This window comes from Natator depressus, chromosome 4 (genome assembly GCF_965152275.1).
Source record: "Natator depressus isolate rNatDep1 chromosome 4, rNatDep2.hap1, whole genome shotgun sequence".
NCBI lineage: Eukaryota > Metazoa > Chordata > Testudines > Cheloniidae > Natator > Natator depressus.
In genome coordinates, this window is record NC_134237.1 from 112,552,379 (window position 1) to 112,573,897 (window position 21,519).

Consider the following 21,519-nt stretch of genomic DNA (forward strand, 5'->3'; position numbering starts at 1 on the left):
TCGGTACCTAAGTCATCACTGCAGGTAAGCTCCCTTTTGGAGTCAGGTGTCTAAGCTGTTTCTTGAGAAAATGAAACAGGCATCTGCCTAACTCCACACAAAACAACCAAAGGAGCAGGAACCACATTGGTTAAACTACTCACCTGGGATGTGGGAGACCCTTTTTCAATTTTTTTATCCCCTCTACCTCAGGGAAAATTGAACCCACAACTCCTATATCCCAAGCAAGTGCTCTAACTACTGGACTAGACGTTAAAGTGGAAGAGGACACCACAGCCTCCTTCTCCAGCCAGATTTTGAATGGAACCCAATCCAGTAGACAGTCTCTGAACCTGCTATGAGATAGGGCCCTATACACAAGATAAACATCGCTCCCCCACATCTTCCCTGTTTTGCAAGTTGCTCTGGAGTTTAGGTGGGATATTGGCATCCAGATGCTTAGAGTAAGGTAACAGAGCACATGCTCAGAGGCAGAAATTTACATAACAGCCATACTGGATCAGACTAATGGTCTATCTAGCCCAGGATCCTGTCTTCCGACAGTGGCCAATGCCAGGTGCTTCAGAGGGAATGAACAGAACAGGCAATCATCGAGCAATCCATCTCCTGTCATCCATTCCTACCTTCTGGCAATCAGAGGCTAAGGACATAGCATCCCTGACCATCTTGGCTAATAGCCATTGATGGACCTATCCTCCATGAACTTACCTAGTTCTTTTTTGCATTTTGAGTTTTGGCCTTTACAACATCCCCTGGCAATGAGCTCCACAGGTTGACTATGCAGCGTGTGAAGAAGTACTTCCTTTTGTTTTAAACTTGCTATCTGTTACTTAGATGCCATTAGCAAATCATAAATTGACCAATAGCAAATCAGAAACAAGGGTCGAACAAAGTTCAGGAGGATGACTCAAAACACCTGTAGGGAGGGGGAAGGAGGAGGAGTAGCTATGATGTAAGGATAAAGCTGATTGGCTGAACGAGTTGCCACGCTCGCAGGGAGCAGGCAATTTGAAAGGTCAACCAATTAGGAAAGGTCAGAGAACTGAATAAAAGGAGACAGCTGGCAAGCTAGAAGGTGTGTGGTAAGAGATGAGAGTGATTGAGAAGATGATGACTGCAGAGGAAGGGAGGGGAAAGTGATAGAGCATAAGGACCTAAAGATGAGTCAGGGGACTGAGAAAAGGAATGTAAGTCTGAGGTTTGCTTATTTTAAAACCACTTATGTGTATACCTGTCAATAAAGCTGGATACCTGCTACTGAGTGAGAACTGCCCTACCCCATCCTGTAAGCAGCTGGCTACTGCTTGCAGAATGGTTTTAATTGTTTCACATTTGTTTAATGCTATATTATGCTGTTATATGTATTGGGTACTTGTATGCTACATTGTAACATGTCTAAGGTTATTGTATTATAGGCATTATGCATATGTATGAAGCATTCAAGTGTGTACCAATTTTGCAACAGTGTATTTGTTTTAACACTTAAATGCATGACTTTTTAAAGTAACTGCCTACAATACATTGTAACTTTCTCTTTATGCTATATCTAGTAAAGCAAGAAAAGGAAATCACTTAACTTTCTTTTAATAAATAAGACTTTGTTTGTTTGAAGCATTGCTGTTTGTGTACCTATTCTTGATCAGAGGGCTGTATCTGTGCCCTTTCAAGGGTTAGCTATGCTGGGAAGTCCTCTGCAGGTCAGAGACAAATTTCCTGGCAATTCCCTTAGGACAGGTCACTACCTTTCTCACCATTTGAGCAGAATAAATTCTCAAATCTATTTGGAATTATAGGCAGACCAATATTGAAGTACCTTGGGGCCCAAACTTTAGGGCCCCAACATGTCCACTGAGGATAGGCTAAGAAAGAATGGGCTTAATTTGCAGCAAGGGAGAATTAGGTTAGATATTATGAAAGACTTTCAAATTGTAAGAGTAGTTGAGTTCTGGAATAGGCTTCTAAGGGAGGCTGTAGAATCACCCTCAATTAAGGTGGTTATGTTTTTGGTTTCCTCGCCCCCCAAGAACAGGTTGGACAAAAACCTGTCAGGGATGGTCTAGGTTTACTGTAGTCTTGTCTCAGTGTAGTGGGCTGGACTTTCAAGGTTCCTCTTCCAGCCATACTTTTCTGATTCTATAAAGTGGCCTGAATATGTAGAGTGTGTGTATATATGCATAGCTTCTACAGATTTTTGTTAAGAATATCAGCATTCTCATTTTCAAAACATTTCTCAGTGTTGTCAGCAAAGCCATCCACTAGCAGACATGTACATGGGCTTGCATCAATAAGCCACTGCTGTCAAAGGGCTTTTCCAACCTCTCAAACACTGAGCTTCTCAGCTATAAGCTGAGAAAATCAGGAGTGACCTGCTGTGACACATCATCTGGGGTACACTACAGACATAGTGAGTAGCTATGCCACCCCTGCCCTCTAATGTGGGGTGCCCTTTACCCTGCTTGGCTGCTGTAGCCTCCAGTCAGGACTGTTCACAAAACAAGCACCAACATGTAAGTCACTCTCAGCTTGGTTTGTGTGTATCTGCAGCCTACCAGTCACCCCTAGTCTCTTACCATCCTGAATTACACTACAGGGTGACTCCAGCACACTCCCAGTTCCAGATTTCCCCCCAGAAATATATCCTTCCCTAGCCCTCTCCTGAACAATACAAGCTTATTTTAAAAAAAAAATCACTTAACAAATGATTACACATCCATCTTGTTACCCTAAATGGAGCTTCCCACATACTTCATTCAAAACAAATTTATTAATACAGTGTGTTTAATCTAACTACACAAAGACACTGAGTACAAGTAATGAGGCATAAAAGTCAGATGCTTACAAGAAAAATAACTTGCCTAATTTAAACTAAATTCAAAGCAGTTTTTCTCACCACATGCTCAACAGTCTTACTGGCCAAACTTCTTGGGTCAGGACCTCTTCTTCTATTTAATGACTGCTTCCTTTGTTCCTTCTGGTGCCATGAATCAATGGATAGAAAGAGCAAGGAGGAGGGTGTATGCTGGGGTATCTACCCCTTCTTTTTCTAGTCCAGTCCTCCCTTGGAGAACCATTTCAAACTGGGAGCATGGTGGCTACATGAACAGAAACTACATGCTGTTTCTTTGCTAAGTAGATTTTTTTCACCCTTGTCCCCTTTCCTGCCAAAGAATAGTCACTTAGCAAGTAATTGCCTGTTGACCTTGTTTATACCAGGCTGAGGTGTCAGCTTGCCCTTGGTCTCTGAGAAATTGGTTTGTCCACTTTCCAGACATGGAACATATTTTAGTAACACCACCCAATGGAATCTTATAACCTTACATACAGTGTTGCCACACATTTTACCAGGACAGTAATGACCAGCACATTAGGCATTTTGAAATGATACCTCACAAGCATACCTTGTACAAAGATTATTACAATAGTGTGAATATAGGGGTACAGTCTCACACTTCTCAAGTGGCTTGCCTACACTAAAAACATCCTCTACAGCTTCAGAAACAATACAGAGCACATCTAGTAACTGCCACCATAGGCACCAACTCAGTGGGTGCTCTGGGGCTGGAGCACCAATGGGGAAAAAATGGTGGGTGCTGAGCATGGTGGGTGCTGGCCCCCTATCAGCACCTCCTGCCTGCCAGCAGGTCCTGCTGATCAGCACCTTCCATGCCTTCTGCCCGTCATGATCAGTTGTTTTGTAGTGTTCAGGAGACTCTGGGGGGAAAGGGGGAGGAGTGAGGACATTGTGTGCTCAGGGGAAGGGATGGAAAGAGGTGGGGCATGGGCAGAGGCAGGGCTGGGGTAGAGCCAGGGGTCAGGCACCCCCCAGCACATTGGTAAGTCAATGCCTGTGACTGCCACACCCTATTTATGGATCTTTCTGGACCAGGTGATCAGTCCTACACTCTGCAGATGCACAGAGACACAACATCACAATGTTTTAGGCTGCAACAAAAATAATTTCAGCTTACCTATCAGACTGTCTTCACAACTTTGTGGCTATCACAATAATGGATTAATTAATATTACCATCATAATGGAAGAAAGGTATAAACACAACAAATGGCCACTTTACTTCTGAATGAAAGCATCCACACAGGGGGTTAAGATGCTGTTGTAACCCACACACCTCCTAGGTGTGGGGTTCCCCTATATATATATATATATATATATGAGAGATGGCTTTTTGCTCATGCAGTAGCGGCTCATGCACTAAGCTCCAGAGCTCCCAGGTTCGATCCCGCCCAACAACCACTTAACTTCACACCTTTACTGTCATACAATCTAGATCAGGGATCTCAAACTCAAATCACCATGAGGGCAATATGAGGACTAGTACATCGGCCCGAGGGCTGCATCACTGAAACCTTTTCATACAATGATACAAAAGTTTTGTCAAAAATGAAGAGTAATATAGTATGCCATTAAAAGTCAATGTATTCACTTTTTAAAAACTGTAATGCAAAGAGGGATTTTAATAAAATATAAACACCTGCAATTATTCCTTATGTGGTCAGTAATAGTGATGATGATCTATACTAACAGTCTATCAACATAGCTAATGGCAGGAACTTTTTGAAGTAACTATTCATACAAAATACATTGCCACTTTTAACAAACATTCTTCCCAACTACTCACAGCAAAGAATCATACATGCTGAACTTCATACCTCAGACTGCTTGTCTAATCCATGAGGCGCTGCCCTGCCCAGTCTCTTCCCGCCCCCTCCCTGCCCCTATTCCAACCCCTTCCCCAAATCCTCATCCCAGCCCCGCCTCTTCTCTGCCTCTCCCCAGAGCGCACCGCATCCCTGCTCCTCCCTCCTGGAAAGTCCTAAGCACAGCCAAACAGCTGTTTGGCAGCAGGAAGCACTAGGAAGTAGGCAGAGGAGCGGGGACGCGGCACAGTCAGGGGAAAGGGGTTGGAGGGGGGCAGGGGGTGAGGTTAGCTTGGCTGCTGGTGGAGTCGGCGCCTATGGCGGGCCGCAGGAAATAACTCCATGGGCCGCATGCGCCCCGCGGGCCATGTATTTGAGACCCCTGATAATCTCTCAATAAGGGAAGAGAATAGGGGGAGGATATCTTAACTCATTTAGTATAAAATGCTTTTAACTGATTTTCCATGACACCTGTACAAATGGGGGTCTGCAGATATTAAGGCTATGTCTACACTAGCACTTACTGCAGATTAATTTATGTTGCTCAGGGGTATGAAAAAGCCATCCCCCTGAGAGACACAAGTTACAACAACCTAAGTGCTGGTGTAAACAGTACTATGTTGGCGGGAGAGCTTGTCCTGCTGACATAGCTACCGCCACTCACGGGGCTGGAGTAGTTAAGCCAATGGGAGAGCTTTCTCCTGTCGGCTTAGAGCAGTTACATTACAGAGCTTATAGCAGTGCAGCTGCATTGCTGCAGTTCCCCCACTGTAAACTGTCTAGTGTAACCGTAGCCTCAGACACAAATCTCTCTAAAGGCAAAGGAGCAGCGTTAGCCACACAATCAGCATCAGAGATGTCAAGCAATGAATAATAATAGTTCATTTAACATCTCAGTCATCAGTATAGTATGTGTCCTCAGTTCTAAGAAAACGTGAATTTTTACCATGGGGTAACAAACATGCAGTAGCTATCCCACTGTAAAACATGGTAGAGACAAGACACTTTAGTTTCACCAAAAGGCAAACTAGGTGAGGTCTGCACCAGATCTCCCGTGCCCACCCATCCAACCAACGCAAAGGAGGAACAGGATAATTCATTTTTTAAAAAAATCCTTGATTTTGGCAGCACAGCGCAGTAAACTTGTCAAAATGAACATCACTAAAATATATCATATCAACATATGAAGCATACATAAAAGGCTATGAAATTAAAATACGCATACACAATTCAGTAGAAATGTTAACATTTATGTATGTAACCAATGAAGCAATAAAAGAGTGAGGTGTGCACTTCAGTGTTTGAAGGATGGCAAATTACTTACAGAAATAAGGGTTTTTAATAAGTTTTATTTTACAAAGGGAGCAGAGAAAAAAAATCACATCTTACTGGAAGTCCAACACAGCTCTGAATGTTACTGGAATGTACAACTGTTTTAGGAATATGGATTCTTTGGGAGAGGTAACAGAAAAAGTATGAAGCTAGTGCGCCCTAAAGGCTCAGAAACAAAAAGGCAAATTAAAAGAACCTAAAATGTATTTATTTATTTTAATTTTGTGATTTTTGGGTGCATAACTCATGATTTTTTAATACTTGTGGTTGTATACTTATATTTAGAAAAAATTACAACAGAAATTTACATTTGAGAAGGATTTCACAGAAGATAGTATAGTGCCTTCTAGGCCAGATTTTTAAAGGTATTTAGGTGACTAGTGGGACTTCCAAAAGCATGGAGATACTTTCAACCTTTAAAAATCTGACCTGCAGAGACTGTTTGCAAATCAAATTCTACACATAAGTGGTAATGTGACAAAGGAGGGTGCTGGATAACAAGGCAAAATAATGGTTGACAAAAGCAATCCTGACTGGTGGATTAAAGGAAATTTAAATTTGATGTCAACCCCGGAAATCAGTCAGCTTTGATGTGATATGATCCCAAAGAATAAACTGGTGTATAAAAAAAATAGAATTAAAAACTAATGTCATGATACAAACAGGAAGTGCTACATTAGAAACACTGAGCTGTGACTGCTGAACCTACTAGCAACTATGAATATTTAAAAATGATTATTACTCCTAAAATATCATCTAAACGGTACAATGAAATTCATCTGCCATGGATTAACGAAGGTGAAGGATGAAGTGCTAAGAGTAATAAAAATAACATTTTAAAAAGTAAAGAATTTAACAGGTGGGAAACTTGACTTCCAGGTGATCACAAGAAAAAGGGCAGGCCAGTTCAGGGAGTGAGAACTGCAGCTCAGGCACATTTTGTGAAGTGCGATGAGGCTGTGTACAGAAACTGACAAGGGGTGCGTTTAAACACTGACCAGTCTCGTTTTCGGTGGGAGGGTAGTAGGATATGCCACTGAATCACGTCTCCCTGAGCCGCTCAGTAGAGGACATCAGAGAGGGCAGAGCTGCCTGCTCCAGGCATGGGGATGCCTGTGCTTTGGAGAAGAGGGCCCTGGGAGGCGGGAGCTAAGACATACTGTCCTGCGATGGGGGGGCGGGGGTGGAGGGGAAGCCCCTCTGCCCCGCCTGGACCCCGTTCTCAACCCCAGCTCCGAACCCTCCCGCCCCCCATCCCGGATGGTGCCCCTCAGCCCTTCCCCTGCCTCCAGGGGCCTGGCCAGCCGGGGCCACCACTTCGGGTCCCTGCCCAGATCCTGCCCCTGCCCCCGGAGACCTGCCTCTCCAGGTTCCCGCGAGCGCCAATACCCAGCTCAGGGCAGCGGCTTCAGCGGCTGTTACTGAGCATGCTCACTTCACATGCACATGCTCAGAACCGGCCGTCCCTCTTCTCTCTCTCTCTCTCTCTCTCTCTCTCCGGTGCTTGCGGTCAGGAAATCTGGGCGACCAGCGTCGCGACAGGCAGGGGCGGGGCAAGGATTGGAAGCGCCGCTCGCTCCGCCGGCTGGTCGAGGCGGCGCTGCTGGGCGCAGCAATGGGGCCGCGCCAGGGGAGGCCGGAGCCGGAGAGCTCGGCTCGGATGTTCCCGCCGTGGGAGCAGGGGCAACGGCCGCTCCTCCCCGCGGTCCCGTTAAAGGGCTAGTAGCAGCGCCCCTTTCACGGTGCGAATCAGCCCCTCCCCGCAGCCGTGGCGCCGCTCCCGCTCGCTGCACCTCCCTGCTCGTTGTCTCTCGCTTCCTCCCTCCGTTCCCTTTCATTTCCGGGGTCAGAGTTGCCGCGGCTGCTACTCGGTAACCAGCCTTTGCCTGGAGCCCGGGCAGCGGAGCCGGCAGCGGCCCGCGCTCTCTGAAGGCCCTCCTCCCGCCATGGCCAGTAACCCGCAGCCCCAGCCCCCTCCGCCGCCGCCCCCTCCGCCGCCCCCACAGCAGCAGCCGCCGCTGCCTGGGGCCTCTGGAGGGGGCGGCGCGGTGGAGCCCGAACTGGTGTCCGTGATCGTTAATCACCTGAAGAGCCAGGGGCTGTTCGACCAGTTCCGCCGCGACTGCTTGGCCGACGTGGACACCAAGGTAGGGGGCGGAGGACGGGCAGGTCCGAGGAGGGAGTGAGGGACGCAGACCTGCCCCGGCTGTGCGGGAACATCCCCCTCCGCTGGCTGGGCTGGTGCCGCCGGGGCTGGGGGCTGGCTCTCTCGCCGAGACGAGCAGCAGGGTCCTCCCTGGTGAGCGGCGAGTGTTGCCGGAGGCGAGGCAGAGCTGCCCAGGGCACGGCGCCGGCGGGTGCTTGCAGCGTTGCGGAGACTCCTGCCTGGCTAGAGGGTCCGGGGAATATCGCTCCCCATGGGCAGGGGGCACATCGCAGCAACACATCAGCGCTTTGTCTCTCGCACTAGACCCTTGACATCCTCGTTAGCGACAGATCCGTGGCTTTTCCTTGTTCTACTTGCCTAAAGAATGAGCTCTCCAGTGTGCTCCCCTTGAAATCAGTGTCAGTGACTGACTTCGACAAGATCGTGTCATTTATTTAGAGAGGCCAGCCAGTGGTCAGTGGTTTTAGAAGAACATGCTGTTTATGTAGATTATAAACATGCTTCCAATATGGGTCATAAAACTGTTTTAGGTAAATAGGTTTTGGTAAATGGTCTTTGCCCATCAGAGGATGGCAGGTTGTGTCCTGGTATTTGTGTTGACTCAGCGGTTAAGATCTAGGGTTTTTTAAGTTTCTCAGCTCTTGTCATTAGGAAAATGAGTTTCAAGCAGCATTTTTAATATCTGACCTCACTTTTTTTTGCCCGTTTAGCCTGCCTATCAAAACCTAAGACAACGTGTTGACAACTTTGTTTCCAACCACCTAGCAACTCATACCTGGAGTCCTCATCTCAACAAGAATCAGTTGAGAAATAATATTAGGCAGCAGGTTCTCAAGTAAGTCACAAGTTGAGTTAATATTCTGCTGTTTTAAAAGATATTCATCCCCTAAATGAATGGAAACCTAAATAGACAAAGAAGTTCCACAACTTCTGCGAAGAGAGAATATGTGAAAAACTTTTTCACTAGGAGGGTGGTGGAACACTGGAATGCATTACCTAGGGAAGTGGTGGAATCTCCTTCCTTAGAAGTTTTTAAGGTCAGGCTTGACAAAGCCCTGGCTGGGATGATTTAATTGGGGATCGGCCCTGCTTTGAGCAGGGGGTTGGACTAGATGACCTCCTGAGGTCCCTTCCAGCCGTGATATTCTATGATTCTATGTGATATGTTGTAATATCCTCAAATGTAGGGATTCTAGCACTACTGCTACCTCATAAGTGGGTGATTCAGCAAATTACTAGTTGTCATTAGGTTTTGTGGGTTAAATCCTGGGTTATTAATAGGATTGTGAATATGATAATCCACGTATGTTGAGGCACAAGTCAGTTACTCAAAGTCATGTTCACAAAACAAGAATCCTTGAACAGCCATGATTTCTGTAGACAGCTAAAAAGTTTTGTAAGACTGCTGGTAAACAATCATATCAAAATAACTTAGAATAAGCATTTACAGTGAGCACAATTTGTGTCATAAACGCATTTACCTCATTCTCCTCGGCCTGGTGTTGCCAGATACACTAATATGAGAAGCAGCCTAATGTTGCTCCAAATTAACGTGTGTAGATTAGGGATGTCTTCCTGTCATCTTTAGTGACAGATGAGAACCTTGAGAACAAAAGTACTGGCTGTGTGAATAGTGAGCCTTTGCCACCTGTTGCACAAGTTAGTTGTAGGAATCAGCACTTGAGGATAGGGCAAAGACAAGTGTTTTGTAGTTAAGACTTGATAACACCGTAAATGGAAACAGGGTCTCAAGTCAAGTGTAGCCATGAACAACCTATGCAGTTTCTAGAGTATGATGAACAAAAGGTAGGCCATTAGGAAGCTAACTGGTTCAACACTTAACCTTTCCATTATATACAGGTAAGTTAATTATCTGAACTCCACTGTTTAGTAGCTGTCACCTAATGCCATACTGAGAAATCCTGGCATTGGGATTATAAAGACAATTGATATAATGCTGCTGACACATTCCAGACTGCCCCTTCTGCATGGAATACCCTCCTCAGGCTGATTCATAAAGATAAATACCCTCTTATCTAAGTCCCTCCCCAAAACCCACTATTACTGCAGTGCCTACAAGAAGTTAGCTAGTAATGGCATGGTAAAAGGGCTGCTGGTATAGTTTTTATTACTATCTTTCATATGCTGCAAAATTTTTTTTTGGAAAGGAATTGTTTATTCCTATGTGTGTTGATAGAACGTTTTGAGTACTACCTAGACACAAGTCCGCTATGGGTGTTCCTGAAGCAAGTGAAAAAAATTACTTTCTGAGAACTTAGTGCTTTATTGGAAGTTGTGTGTGTGGAAGGAACATCCTTTAGATAAACCAGATCTGTTTAAGGTAGCTTGTGGAAATAAATTTCCATATATTTAAGTATTACAATTATTTTGTTTCAGGTCTGGAATGTTGGAGTCTGGAATTGACAGAATTATTTCTCAGGTTGTGGATCCAAAGATCAACCACACATTCAGACCTCAGGTGGAAAAAGCTGTTCATGAGTTTTTAGCCACATTAAATCACAAAGAGGAAGCAAGCCCCAGTACAGCCCCTAGTGAGGAAAAAGCAGATGCTTCCATCACACTACAAGGTATTTTGCTGTTACTCTATGTTGTCTGTTTTCTACCTGGTTTTCTCCTCTTGCAAGTGGTATTATTGATCATCCCTAGTTCTGCTGTTAACACTAAATATTTGAAGTGTCAGCAAGATGAGCTCTGTGAGAGACAACAGCCCAGGATAATGATTTGTTGTTGCTGTGAGGGGTGGGAAGAAGAGGCGAACACTTATCACAATTTCGCCTCTACTTGAAGTTACCAGGAAATCAGTCTGTCCTAGAAGTTACAGTCTCAAAGTTAAATACTGACTTTCACACCAGGATCAAGTAGGATCTAGGCTATAAAAGATGAGTAGCCAATTATGTACAAGAGATGTAACTGTCTTAATGCAGTTCTTTTGTTTGGAAAGGTTTTATGCATTTAGGCTGTCCTTAACATACATCTGCAGAAGGGACAGAATTAAGGTATTGTAATAGTCTAATTATTCAGTTTTCCCCTTAACAGACTTCTGAGATTCAAGTTTCATTTGAAAAGTCCTTCCCCTTCAAAAATAATAACCAGTCAATGTAGAAATACATATTTCCTTTTAACAAATGTTATAGAAATCTTGGTTAGCTAAAATGTTTTCTTTCTTTTCTCATTCTTTAAGGTGTTTCTACTACTGCTCCTAGTGCTAATGTAGCTAGTGATGCCATGTCCATTTTGGAAACAATAACTTCTCTTAACCAGGAAGCAAGTGCTGCCAGGGCTTCAACAGAAAATACAAATTCCAAGAACAATGACAGAACTTCAAAAAGACTCTCATCTCAACAGAGTGTTGATGGTAGCACAGAAAGAGAGCGAAACTCAGAAGACTTCCCAGACCAAGAGAAACCCATCTGTGATCCTTCAGAAGGGAGTGAAGCAGTTGCAAAGTGTGAAGATTTAAATGAACTCCCCTGTCCAAGTGAAGAAATCAAAAATTCAACAAAAGATGTTAACAATTTAATTCATCCAAGCAAAGAAATTCTACAGGAAAGTGATGACCAGAAAAGTAAATTGACAGATAAAGGTGACAGGAAACCAGAGAGCACTGAGAAAGGGGAAAGAAAAAAAGAGAAAAAAGAAAAGAATGACAAGAAGTTTGACCATTCAAAGAAGAATGATGATGCCCTAAAGCCAAAAGAAGAGAAGCAAGTGAAAGAGAGAGAGTCAGAATCAGTAAAACAGTTGGCTACTGAAAAAAGCAGCAGTAAACACAAGATAACAGAAGGTGTAAAAGAAGGTATAGAAAAGGCAACTTAAAAAGTATTGTGGGATGGAGGGACATTTTGGGTTTTTGTGGAGGTTTTCAAAAGTGGATTTAGAAAGTGAAAAGATGTTGGGCCAACAATATTGGTAACTGTAGTCCTGTTTAACGAGCCATGTAACAGTATAAAGTCAACAGTAATGCTAACTTTCCCCCTCAAAGGCCAGAACCCTCCTCTGAAAAGGTGGACTTGTAATAGAAGCCTAAATCTTGCTTGCCATACACACACAACGTGAATAGCTCCATTGTAGTCAGTGGGGTTATACTTGTGGTTAAAGCAAACTTTTGTCTATAATTCAAACTGTGTTCAGAGATCACGTATCACCTCTGTGTATCAGAGTTTTTAAAATAACAATAGACTTTTCTTAGGAAATGATCTAAACACATTGGTTTGATAAGTTGCATGATATAACTTCTTTGTTTCTTTTTTTTTAAAGAACTTATTTTGGAGGATTCAGATGTGGATGTGCTCAGTGATATTACTGTTAGCTCTGTCCATACTAGTGACCTCTCTTCCTTTGAAGAAGAAAGTGAAGAGGAAGCTGTGGTTTCCGATAGCACTGAAGAAGGAGAGATCACGTCAGATGGTAAAAATAATATAAAAAGAATACATTTTTTAGTAATATCCTGGCTGGTGTATTTCCTGCCATTTGAATACATAGTACCTTACAAAGTGATCTATTTTGAAGTATATTTTATCATATATGTGTAGTGTGATAATAGAGAGAGAATATTTCTTTTGGGGGTGGAATTCATAGCATTTCTGCTGTTAGTAAATAATAATAAAAATAGATAATTTGGCATTTTAAAATAAAAAGTATTTATGTAGTCCAGTACTTTAAAATTATTTTATTTGTGTGTATTATTTCAGGATGTAGTGGTGACACTTCATAAAAATGCCATCTGCTTTTTGAGCTGTTTTTAATTTTTTTCCTTTTATGTGAAGTTAATGTAAATGTACATCTGCACTGTATTCTTTTTTCAGCAGCATGGGGAGTGCATACATGGGTTGCTCCCCTTAGTATGGATGTAAATAGCAGTGTAGATGGTGAGGCACAGCTTAGGCTAATTGAGTAGAGCAGTGGTTCCCAAACTTGTTCCACCGCTTGTGCGGGAAAAGCTCCTGGCAGGCCAGGCCGGTTTGTTTACCTGCCGCGTCCGCAGGTTTGGCCAATCGCAGCTCCCACTGGCCGCGGTTCGCTGCTCCAGGCCAATGGGAGCTGCTGGAAGTGGCGCGGGCCAAGCAGCAGCCAGTACGTCTCTCGGCCCATGCCGCTTCCAGCAGCTCCCATTGGCCTGGAGCAGCAAACCGCGGCCACTGGGAGCTGCGATTGGCCGAACCTGCGGACGCGGCAGGTAAACAAACCGGCCTGGCCTGCCAGGGGCTTTTCCTGCACAAGCGGCGGAACAAGTTTGGGAACCTCTGGAGTAGAGACATGCCTGAAGGGTGTGGGTATGTACCCGAGTACATATCTTAGAAGACTGTCTACGTGCTCAAGCCCAGGTCTCCCTTATCTACACTGTTTGTTTTTAGCAGTGTAGTGTCCTGCTATCTCCCTGCTGCCAGAGCCTTTCCCTGCTCTAGGAAAAGATTCTGGCATGGGGAGGCAGCAAGGAATGACTCTGCCAGCACCCCACTGCTGGAGCTTTTCCTTGCTGCAGTGAGAGGCTCTGGAGCTGTTGAAGCCTTTCCCTGATGCCCCCCCCGGTAGAACCTTTCAGTGGCATGTAACTACACACCACAGTGTGGACTCAGCCTGCTTTTCACTGCAGCGTGTAGCTGCACATGCATTATGTGGCGCTGTGTATTGTAGACATAGCCTTAGACTGATATTCTGACTTGAACCCAGGTGTAGTGTAAGCAGAGCATTTGGGGATCAGGGAGTTGTTACAGCCCTAGGATTGCAGGAATTCCCAAAGGCTGTGTGATTTTGGTGGAAAAGATAGGGGTAGGTCCAGATTTAGGATTAGTGGATGTGGGGGGGGTCTTCATTTGTTGTCTTTTCCTTTCTGTCCTCTCCTAGTCCTGGGCATCTCTCAAATTCTTTGATACGTTGAGGCTTTATGGAATATGGAGGCTTCTGTAGTCAACAGAATTTCCTCCTGGGTAGGATCGACTGCTTTGGAACCAGGAACCATTTCAGTAGTCTTCTGTAAGCCTGTCATCACTGTAAAATTTCATTGTGCCCAGAAATGAGTGGGAAGAATTGAGTTAACTAACATGACGTTGACTGCACAGTTACTGACAATGTAAACAATGACAAATTGTGTTCGGTATTGACAGTTATGGCTACATTTTGTAGTGTATTTCAGGGATGCAGCTCTGTCGCATTGGTAAGGCCCAAACATACAGTATGTATGTTTACTGAATAAACCTGACAAAACAAAATGATAGATTTGCTTGTGTTATTTCAACCAGAATAATACCTCAGCATTTACTGATCCATAGATGAATTTAGGTCGCTTGTATAGTTCCTATACAGAAAAAAATCTGTGATTTCTAAATCCGCAAATATTGTGCTGATTTTTTTGGTATGTGAACAATGTTTGATTTTTTACAGACGAGGCTTTACCAATGCAGTGTATCTGCATCCCGAAAATACATGTGGGGATTGTCTTCGTTACAAAATTTAGCCATAGCTGATGTAATGCTGTACACAATTTGTCATGGCTAAAATGATGATATATAAAATGTCCTTAACTATGTTATGACTCATAGTATCAAAATGGAATGAATTTTTAAATCTAATTTCTTCTCGCAGTTTGTTTATATTTTGCGTTTTCATCTGGACAATGAGAATGGATTGATCACTTCTCATACTTTAGTAACATTTGGCTGTAAACGTTGAATTGGAATCTCTTTGAAACCATTTTTTTTTTAAAGGAAACATTTCTGTTGGTCTTAGATTTTATGGAAGTTCGTTTTTACAACACTTAAATTTTACCGTAACAATGTCACTTTAATTTATGTCCACTTTTTTACTGATTAGACGAAGAAGAGAAGAACAATCAGAGTAAAACAAAGCCTCAGACTAATGAGATTTGTGATGGAAAAGCCAAACCTGTGCGTCACGCATACGTTCACAAGCCTTTTCTGTACTCCAAGTACTACAGTGATTCCGATGATGAACGGACTGTAGAGCAACACCGTCAGTCTATTGTAAGTTTTAATACATTCACTATTAACATTCTAACTCCATCTGAGTGTTTTCTCAATACAAAAATTATTCCCTTTATTTAGTTGTTTTTTTCCTGGAAGCCGCTGATACTTCATAGACTGTCTCCAGCACCATGTGATCTGTCAACATTTCATGGCAGTGATCCATTGACAGTCATTTGAGAACTACTGGCTTACCGAACTATCCAGGTCCTACTGTTTTACAACCATCTCTGGCTGATAATGTCAGATGAAGCACTGAGTGTGGATGGTGTCTTCCCAACATCTCAGCAAAGGATGGGTTCTTTCTTGGTTAACAGTAATTTGGAGAAGAATGAAGTGAAAGAGACTGCACAGATGTGGGAGTCTGGGGCTAGCAAGCTGCGTGTACTCTGCCAGTTGAGGGAAGGGGAAAGAGAAGAAATCCCTTATCTACCTACCACCACCTATCAAGGTGGATTGCACATTTCTTTACTATAACAAGAACTGGTACCTGTTTGGCCCCAACCATCTTCCTCACTCCTCTTCCATGTAATGCGGTTAGTACAGCCATTCAGCTGCAGTAATTCCTGCTGTCTCTGACCAGCATGAGGGGGAAGAGATGTTCAGGTGTACATGTTGGCGTGGTTGGAGGGCTGGGATCTCCTTTTTATGTTTTGGACATGTACTTGAAACAAGTCTCATAGTCTTTGTGCCTGTTTCTTCACCTGTAGAATGGGGTAACACCTTTCCATCTCAACCAGCAAATCTACTGAGTTTCTCATCCACTCCCATCCCCTAACCTTTCCAGGATTGATTAGCTTGCTGGAGTTTCATTTTATGCAGCTTGCCTGGGTTTATGCACCACAATACCGCTGGGTTAAACTGAGCTCTAGGTGTGGCCATGTAATTCTTATGTACAACAGAGTTGAGGGATGAAAGAAAACAAGTGTAAAGCTCTTTGAAAGTGGAGGTAGCCTTGTCTAGTGGACTGAAATTGGGGTTGGGAAACCAGGAACATCCTAATTCTAATGCTGGCTCTGACATGGGCTCATAACATCCGTGCCTGCCCATTCTCCATCTGTAGAATGGGGATAAAACCTTATAGGCTCGGGAAGGGGTTAATATCCTCTCATAGAAGGATTTTGAGGTTTACTTTTAATTAAAGTTTGTACAGCACTTTGTAAACTATAAACAGCCTATTTGAGTACTTATTGATTGATTATTTTTGCTCTCATACTGAAACGCTGAATTCTGCAGAAGTGTAGAAATTTACTTGTATAACATTTTTTGATTTTTTTTAACATAACTTTCATCATTTTTCATTTGATTTAAAGATACAAATAAATCACCTTTTTCATTGTTTTTCTGTCTTCAGGCCAGAGAAAAAGAAGAGAGACTCTTAAGGAGGCAGATTAATAGAGAGAGACTTGAAGAGAAGCGTAAACAGAAAGCTGCAGAGAAAACAAAGTCTCTGAAAAGTGGGAGTCAGGGTGCTGAAGGTGATGTTAAAATTACAAGTTATACTTGGGTGTTTTAACCAAATAAGGTGAAATTCTAGTTCCATTGAAGTCATTGGGAGTTTTGCAGTTGACTTCAATATGGCCAGAATTTCACTTAGTATAACTAAATACTGTAGTAACTAAAATATTGTGAAAAATTCCATATGTAACTTTTTCATGTCCACAGTGACATTCCTGAAATCTAACAAAAAACAGGATTAGTAATTCCCAAACTGTTTACAATGTCCCTTACAAAAATAATAAAAAGACATGCTTCTCAAACACTGTAACTGTTTGTTGTATATTTTAGGTAAAAGTGGCCTGAACTTGGAAGAGTCTTCGACAAAAGATTTTGAACTGAAAGTTACCGGTACCAGCATTAAGGATGTTCTTAAAGAACAAAAGTTTTTAGAAAAAAAGGTAGCCCTGAGCAGGAAAAGAAAAAGAGATTCCAGGTATTCCTTATATTTGTTTTTAAAGAAATTCCATTAATACATAGGTTTCAGAGTAACAGCCGTGTTAGTCTGTATTCGCAAAAAGAAAAGGAGTACTTGTGGCACCTTAGAGACTAACCAATTTATTTGGTTATGCGCAAATAAATTGGTTAGTCTCTAAGGTGCCACAAGTACTCCTTTTCTTTTTTCATTAATACATACTCACTTTTGCTTATAAAAAAAAACAAACTTCTCTTCACTTTTGCAGTCACCACATACCCATTATAACAATTTCCCCTTAAAGCATGCAAAAATATTTGTGGGAAGCAAGCTTTATTTGAGAGAAAATAATGATTGATTTTTTTTTAAAGATCTTTATTTTAATTTAACATGGGTTTTCCCATTTAGCTACTATACTCCTAGTTTACTGTATTGATAGCACCCTGGCAGCCAGCTCCTGCTGTGTTACAATATAATTAAAGTGTGTATTCTGAATGCATCTGATCACCTTTCTCTTATGTGCACTTAAGTGTGCATTTTTGTGATCCTTCTAATGTCAGACTTCCAGTCCCCAGCTCACCACCTCTCTCTCTTGGTTTCTCTCTCCAGTCCTAGGTGCCTCTGAGCACCGGGGGTGTGGGTAGAGTGAAGTATGCTGAAGTGAATTAATGGCCTTCCACTGTCAATTCAATTGATAATGCAACCAAACTAATTCATTGCCTGATTGTGAAAGGTTAAAGAAATATACATAAACTTTCAATTTAAAACTTTCAATGAAAATAAAAGTGTGGGTGTAATTGAGGTTGAGAAATTCACCACTTGATAATCATGAAGTGGAGATTGAAGCCTGAGATTTGTACTTTAATTCTTTCCCCTTGGTCTTTTGCCTTACTAATTGTTTTAATATAACTTATTTGTCTATTAATATAGTCATAGAAATGTAGGACTGGAAGAGACCTTAAGAGGTCATCTAGTCCAGTGGTTCTCAACCAGGGGGCCACGAGCAGGTTTCAGGATAGCCACCAAGCAGGGCCAGTATTCAATTTTCTGGGGCCCAGGGCAGAAAGCTGAAGCCCAATCCCATGGGGCTGCAACCTGGGGCCCTGAGCCCCACCACCCAGGGCTGAAGCCTGAGCAACTTAGCTTCGTGGGTACCGGGAAGTTGCCTTGATTGCTACCCTCTAATGCTGGCCCTGGCTTTTATATGCCGAAAAACGGTGGCAGAGGTGGGCCATGGAGTTTTTATGGTATGTTGGAGGGGGCCTCAGAGAGAAAAAGGTTGAGAACCCCTGATCTAGTTTAGCCCCCTCTGCCAAGACAGGACCAAGGATTCTTAGACCATCCCTTATGAGTGTTTGTCTAAAACCTCTAATGATGAGGATTCCACAACCTCCCATAGAAGCCCGTTCTAAAGCATAACTACCCTTATAGTTATAAAGTTTTTCCTGATATCTAACCTAAATCTCCCTTGCTGCAGATTAAGCCCACTACTTCTTGTCCTATTTTCAGTGGACGTGAAGACCAGTTGATCACAGTTCTCTTTATAACAGCTCTTAACACATTTGAAGACTATTAGCAGTTCCCTCCTCAGCTGTCTTTTCTCAAGCCTAAACATTCCCAGTTATTTTAACTCTTCCTCATGGGTAAAGTTTTCTAAATCTTTTATTGTTTTTGTTGCTCTCCTATGAACTCTCTAATCTGTCCACATCTTTCTTTAAGTTTAGCACCCAAAACTGAACACAGTATTCCAGTGGAGGCCTCACCAGTACCAAGCAGAGTGGGACAACTACCTCCTGTGTCTTACATATAACCCTCCTGTTTTAATACACCCCAGAATTATATTAGCCATTTTCGCAACTGCATTGCATTGTTGGTTTACATTCAATTTGTGCTCCACTGTAACCCCCAGATCCTTTGCAACAGAACCACACCTAGCAAGTTTATTCCCCATTTTGTAGTTGTGCATTGGAATTATTTCCTCCTTAAGTGTCTTTATTGAATTTCACCTTGTTGGTTTCAGACTAATTCTCCAACTTGTCAGGGTTGTTGTGAATTCTAATCCTGTCCTGTAAAGTGCTAGCAATCCCTTTCAGCTTGATTTCATCCACAGATTTTATAAGATTCCCTCCGCTCCACTATCCAGATAATTAAAATTTTAATAGTACTAAATCCAAGACAGACCCTTTCGGGATCCCACTAGATGTGTCCTCCCAGTTTGACAGAAAACCACTGAAAACATTCTTGAGTACACTTGAGTCTTTCAACCAGTTGTGCACCTGCAGTATAATTTCATCTAGACCACATTTTCCTAGTTTGCTTATGAAAATGCGACTGTGTCAGAAGCCTTGCTAAAACCAAGATATATCATGTCCACAGCTCCCCCCCAGCTCTCCCCTATCCACTAGGCCAGTAACCCTGTCACAGAACAAATTAGGTCAGTTTGGCATGGTTATTTCTTGACCAATCTACGTTGGCTATTACTTATTACCCTATCCTCTAGGTGTTTACAAATTGATTGTTTTATAATTTGTTCCAGTATCTTTCCAGGTATTGAAGTTAGGCTGGCAAATATATAGTTCCCCGAGTCCTCTTTTGTCCTCATTTTTTAAGATAGGTACTTCTGTTTTCCCTTCTCCTATTCCCGGGGACTTCACCCATCCTCCATGAATTCTAAAAGGTAGTTGCTAAGGATTCTGAGATTGCTTCAGCTAGTTCCTTAAGGTGTATTTCATCAGCCCCTGCTGACTGAAATACTGACTCACAACCTCCGGGATAGCTCAGTGGTTTGAGCATTGGCCTGCTAAACCCACGGTTGTGAGTTCAATCCTTGAGGGGGCCATTTAGGGATCTGGGGCAAAAATTGGGGATTGGGCCTGCTTTGAGCAGGGGGTTGTACTAGATGACCTCCTGAGGTCCTTTCCAATCCTGCTATTCTATGATTCTATGACTTGAATGCATTTAACTTATCTAAATATTCTTTAACATGTTCTTTCCCTATTTTGGCTTGCATTCCTCCCCCCCAATACATGGTGCAGTGCAAACTGGAATGTGTTATGCATCCTTGCAAAGAGTATCAGCACAGTGTCCAGACTTGGCTTGATTTTTAAGTCTTGAGACATATATAAGAAGCCAAGTTTGTGGAAGATCAATTCAGTATTTTAAAAATTCTTTTCTGTAGAAAGCAGTAGAGTAAGGATACAGAGAGGACATTTGTTTTCGCCTGTGCTGTGGTTCTCTTTGCTCATCTGAGTTACAGGGGACACCTAGTCATACTTAACAGTACTAATACTTGTGTAGTACTTTACATTTCAAAGCACTGCACAGACATTAATTAATCTTCACAGCACATCTGTGAAGTAGGTAAGTATTGTCCACATTTTGCATATGGAGAAATAGAAGCTTACTGTGTTAAATGACTTGCCCAAGGTTATGCAGCAAGTTCTCGTTAGATGCTTTGGTGTGCAAATGTCTGTTTTCTCTTAGTTCAAAACTGATAGACTAAATTGTTACGACATTTTTCTAATGCTTTGATTGACTATTTTAGGTATGTTGAAGATAGCTGGCAAAAGAAATATGAGCATCCTGAAGAAGATTCCAAAGAAACACAAAAGACAAATGAGGTTTGTGTCATAGATCAACTAGTAAACTTTATTTTAAATTTCATATCAAAACATTTGTTTTACTATACAGAAATTATCAAATGTCTCTATTCTGTTCATTTTTAATTGGAAAAATGATTCTGTATATACTAAACTTCCCTACTACTAGATTAATCTTTATGAATTATTTTTCCCTCTAATTCTTTCTCTTGGTTTAATTTTCTAGCCTTGTTATTTTAGTAATGCTGCTTCTTGGCTTTTTAGAACAGCTAGTGTAGAAAACCTTTGTAGTGTTACAATAAGTAGGAGTTAGGTAGGTTATATTATCTCTGTATTTGTCATTGATGGAATACTGTGTCCAGCTCTTGCATTCATACTTCAAGAAAGACATTGAAAAATTGGAGAGGGTTCAAAGAAGAGCTATGAGAATTATAAAAGATTTGGTAAGCGTGCCTTATAGGAGAAACTCAAGAAGTTTAATTTGTTTAGCTTATCAAAGAGAGGGTTAAGGGGTGATTTTTTTCATCAGTTTATGGGTGGGGAACAGAAATTTGATAACAGGGCTCTTCTTCTAGCAGACACAAATACAGTAAAAGCTGTGTTCTCTTTACCAGCTGGAAAGCTCTCTAAACCAGCATTTCTGATCTTCAATAGGGTTGCCGGGTGTCCGGTTTTCGATCGGAATACCTGGTCAAAAAGGGACCCTGGCAGTTTCTATCAGCACCGCGGACCGGGCTATTAAAAGTCCGGTTGGTGCAGGGCCGGCAGGCTCCCTATATGGCTCTGAATGGCTGCCCGAAAGTGGCGACATGTCCCTGCTGCTCCCAGGTGGAGGAACAGCCATGGGGGCTCC

General features: G+C 42.6%; 1 protein-coding gene across 1 annotated transcript in view; it reads left to right on the top strand.

Moving 5' to 3' along the window:
- Positions 1-7,918: 7,918 nt before the first annotated feature.
- The window catches only part of BOD1L1 (biorientation of chromosomes in cell division 1 like 1), a 52,369-nt gene continuing 38,768 nt past the window's right edge, over positions 7,919-21,519 (top strand). The window contains exons 1-9 of the mRNA XM_074951669.1: positions 7,919-8,134; positions 8,865-8,989; positions 10,552-10,742; positions 11,357-11,971; positions 12,433-12,582; positions 14,986-15,155; positions 16,510-16,633; positions 16,944-17,088; positions 20,612-20,687. Coding sequence (XP_074807770.1) covers positions 7,934-8,134; positions 8,865-8,989; positions 10,552-10,742; positions 11,357-11,971; positions 12,433-12,582; positions 14,986-15,155; positions 16,510-16,633; positions 16,944-17,088; positions 20,612-20,687 — 1,797 coding nt within the window. The 5' untranslated portion in view covers positions 7,919-7,933. The remainder of the gene's footprint in view (positions 8,135-8,864; positions 8,990-10,551; positions 10,743-11,356; positions 11,972-12,432; positions 12,583-14,985; positions 15,156-16,509; positions 16,634-16,943; positions 17,089-20,611; positions 20,688-21,519) is intronic.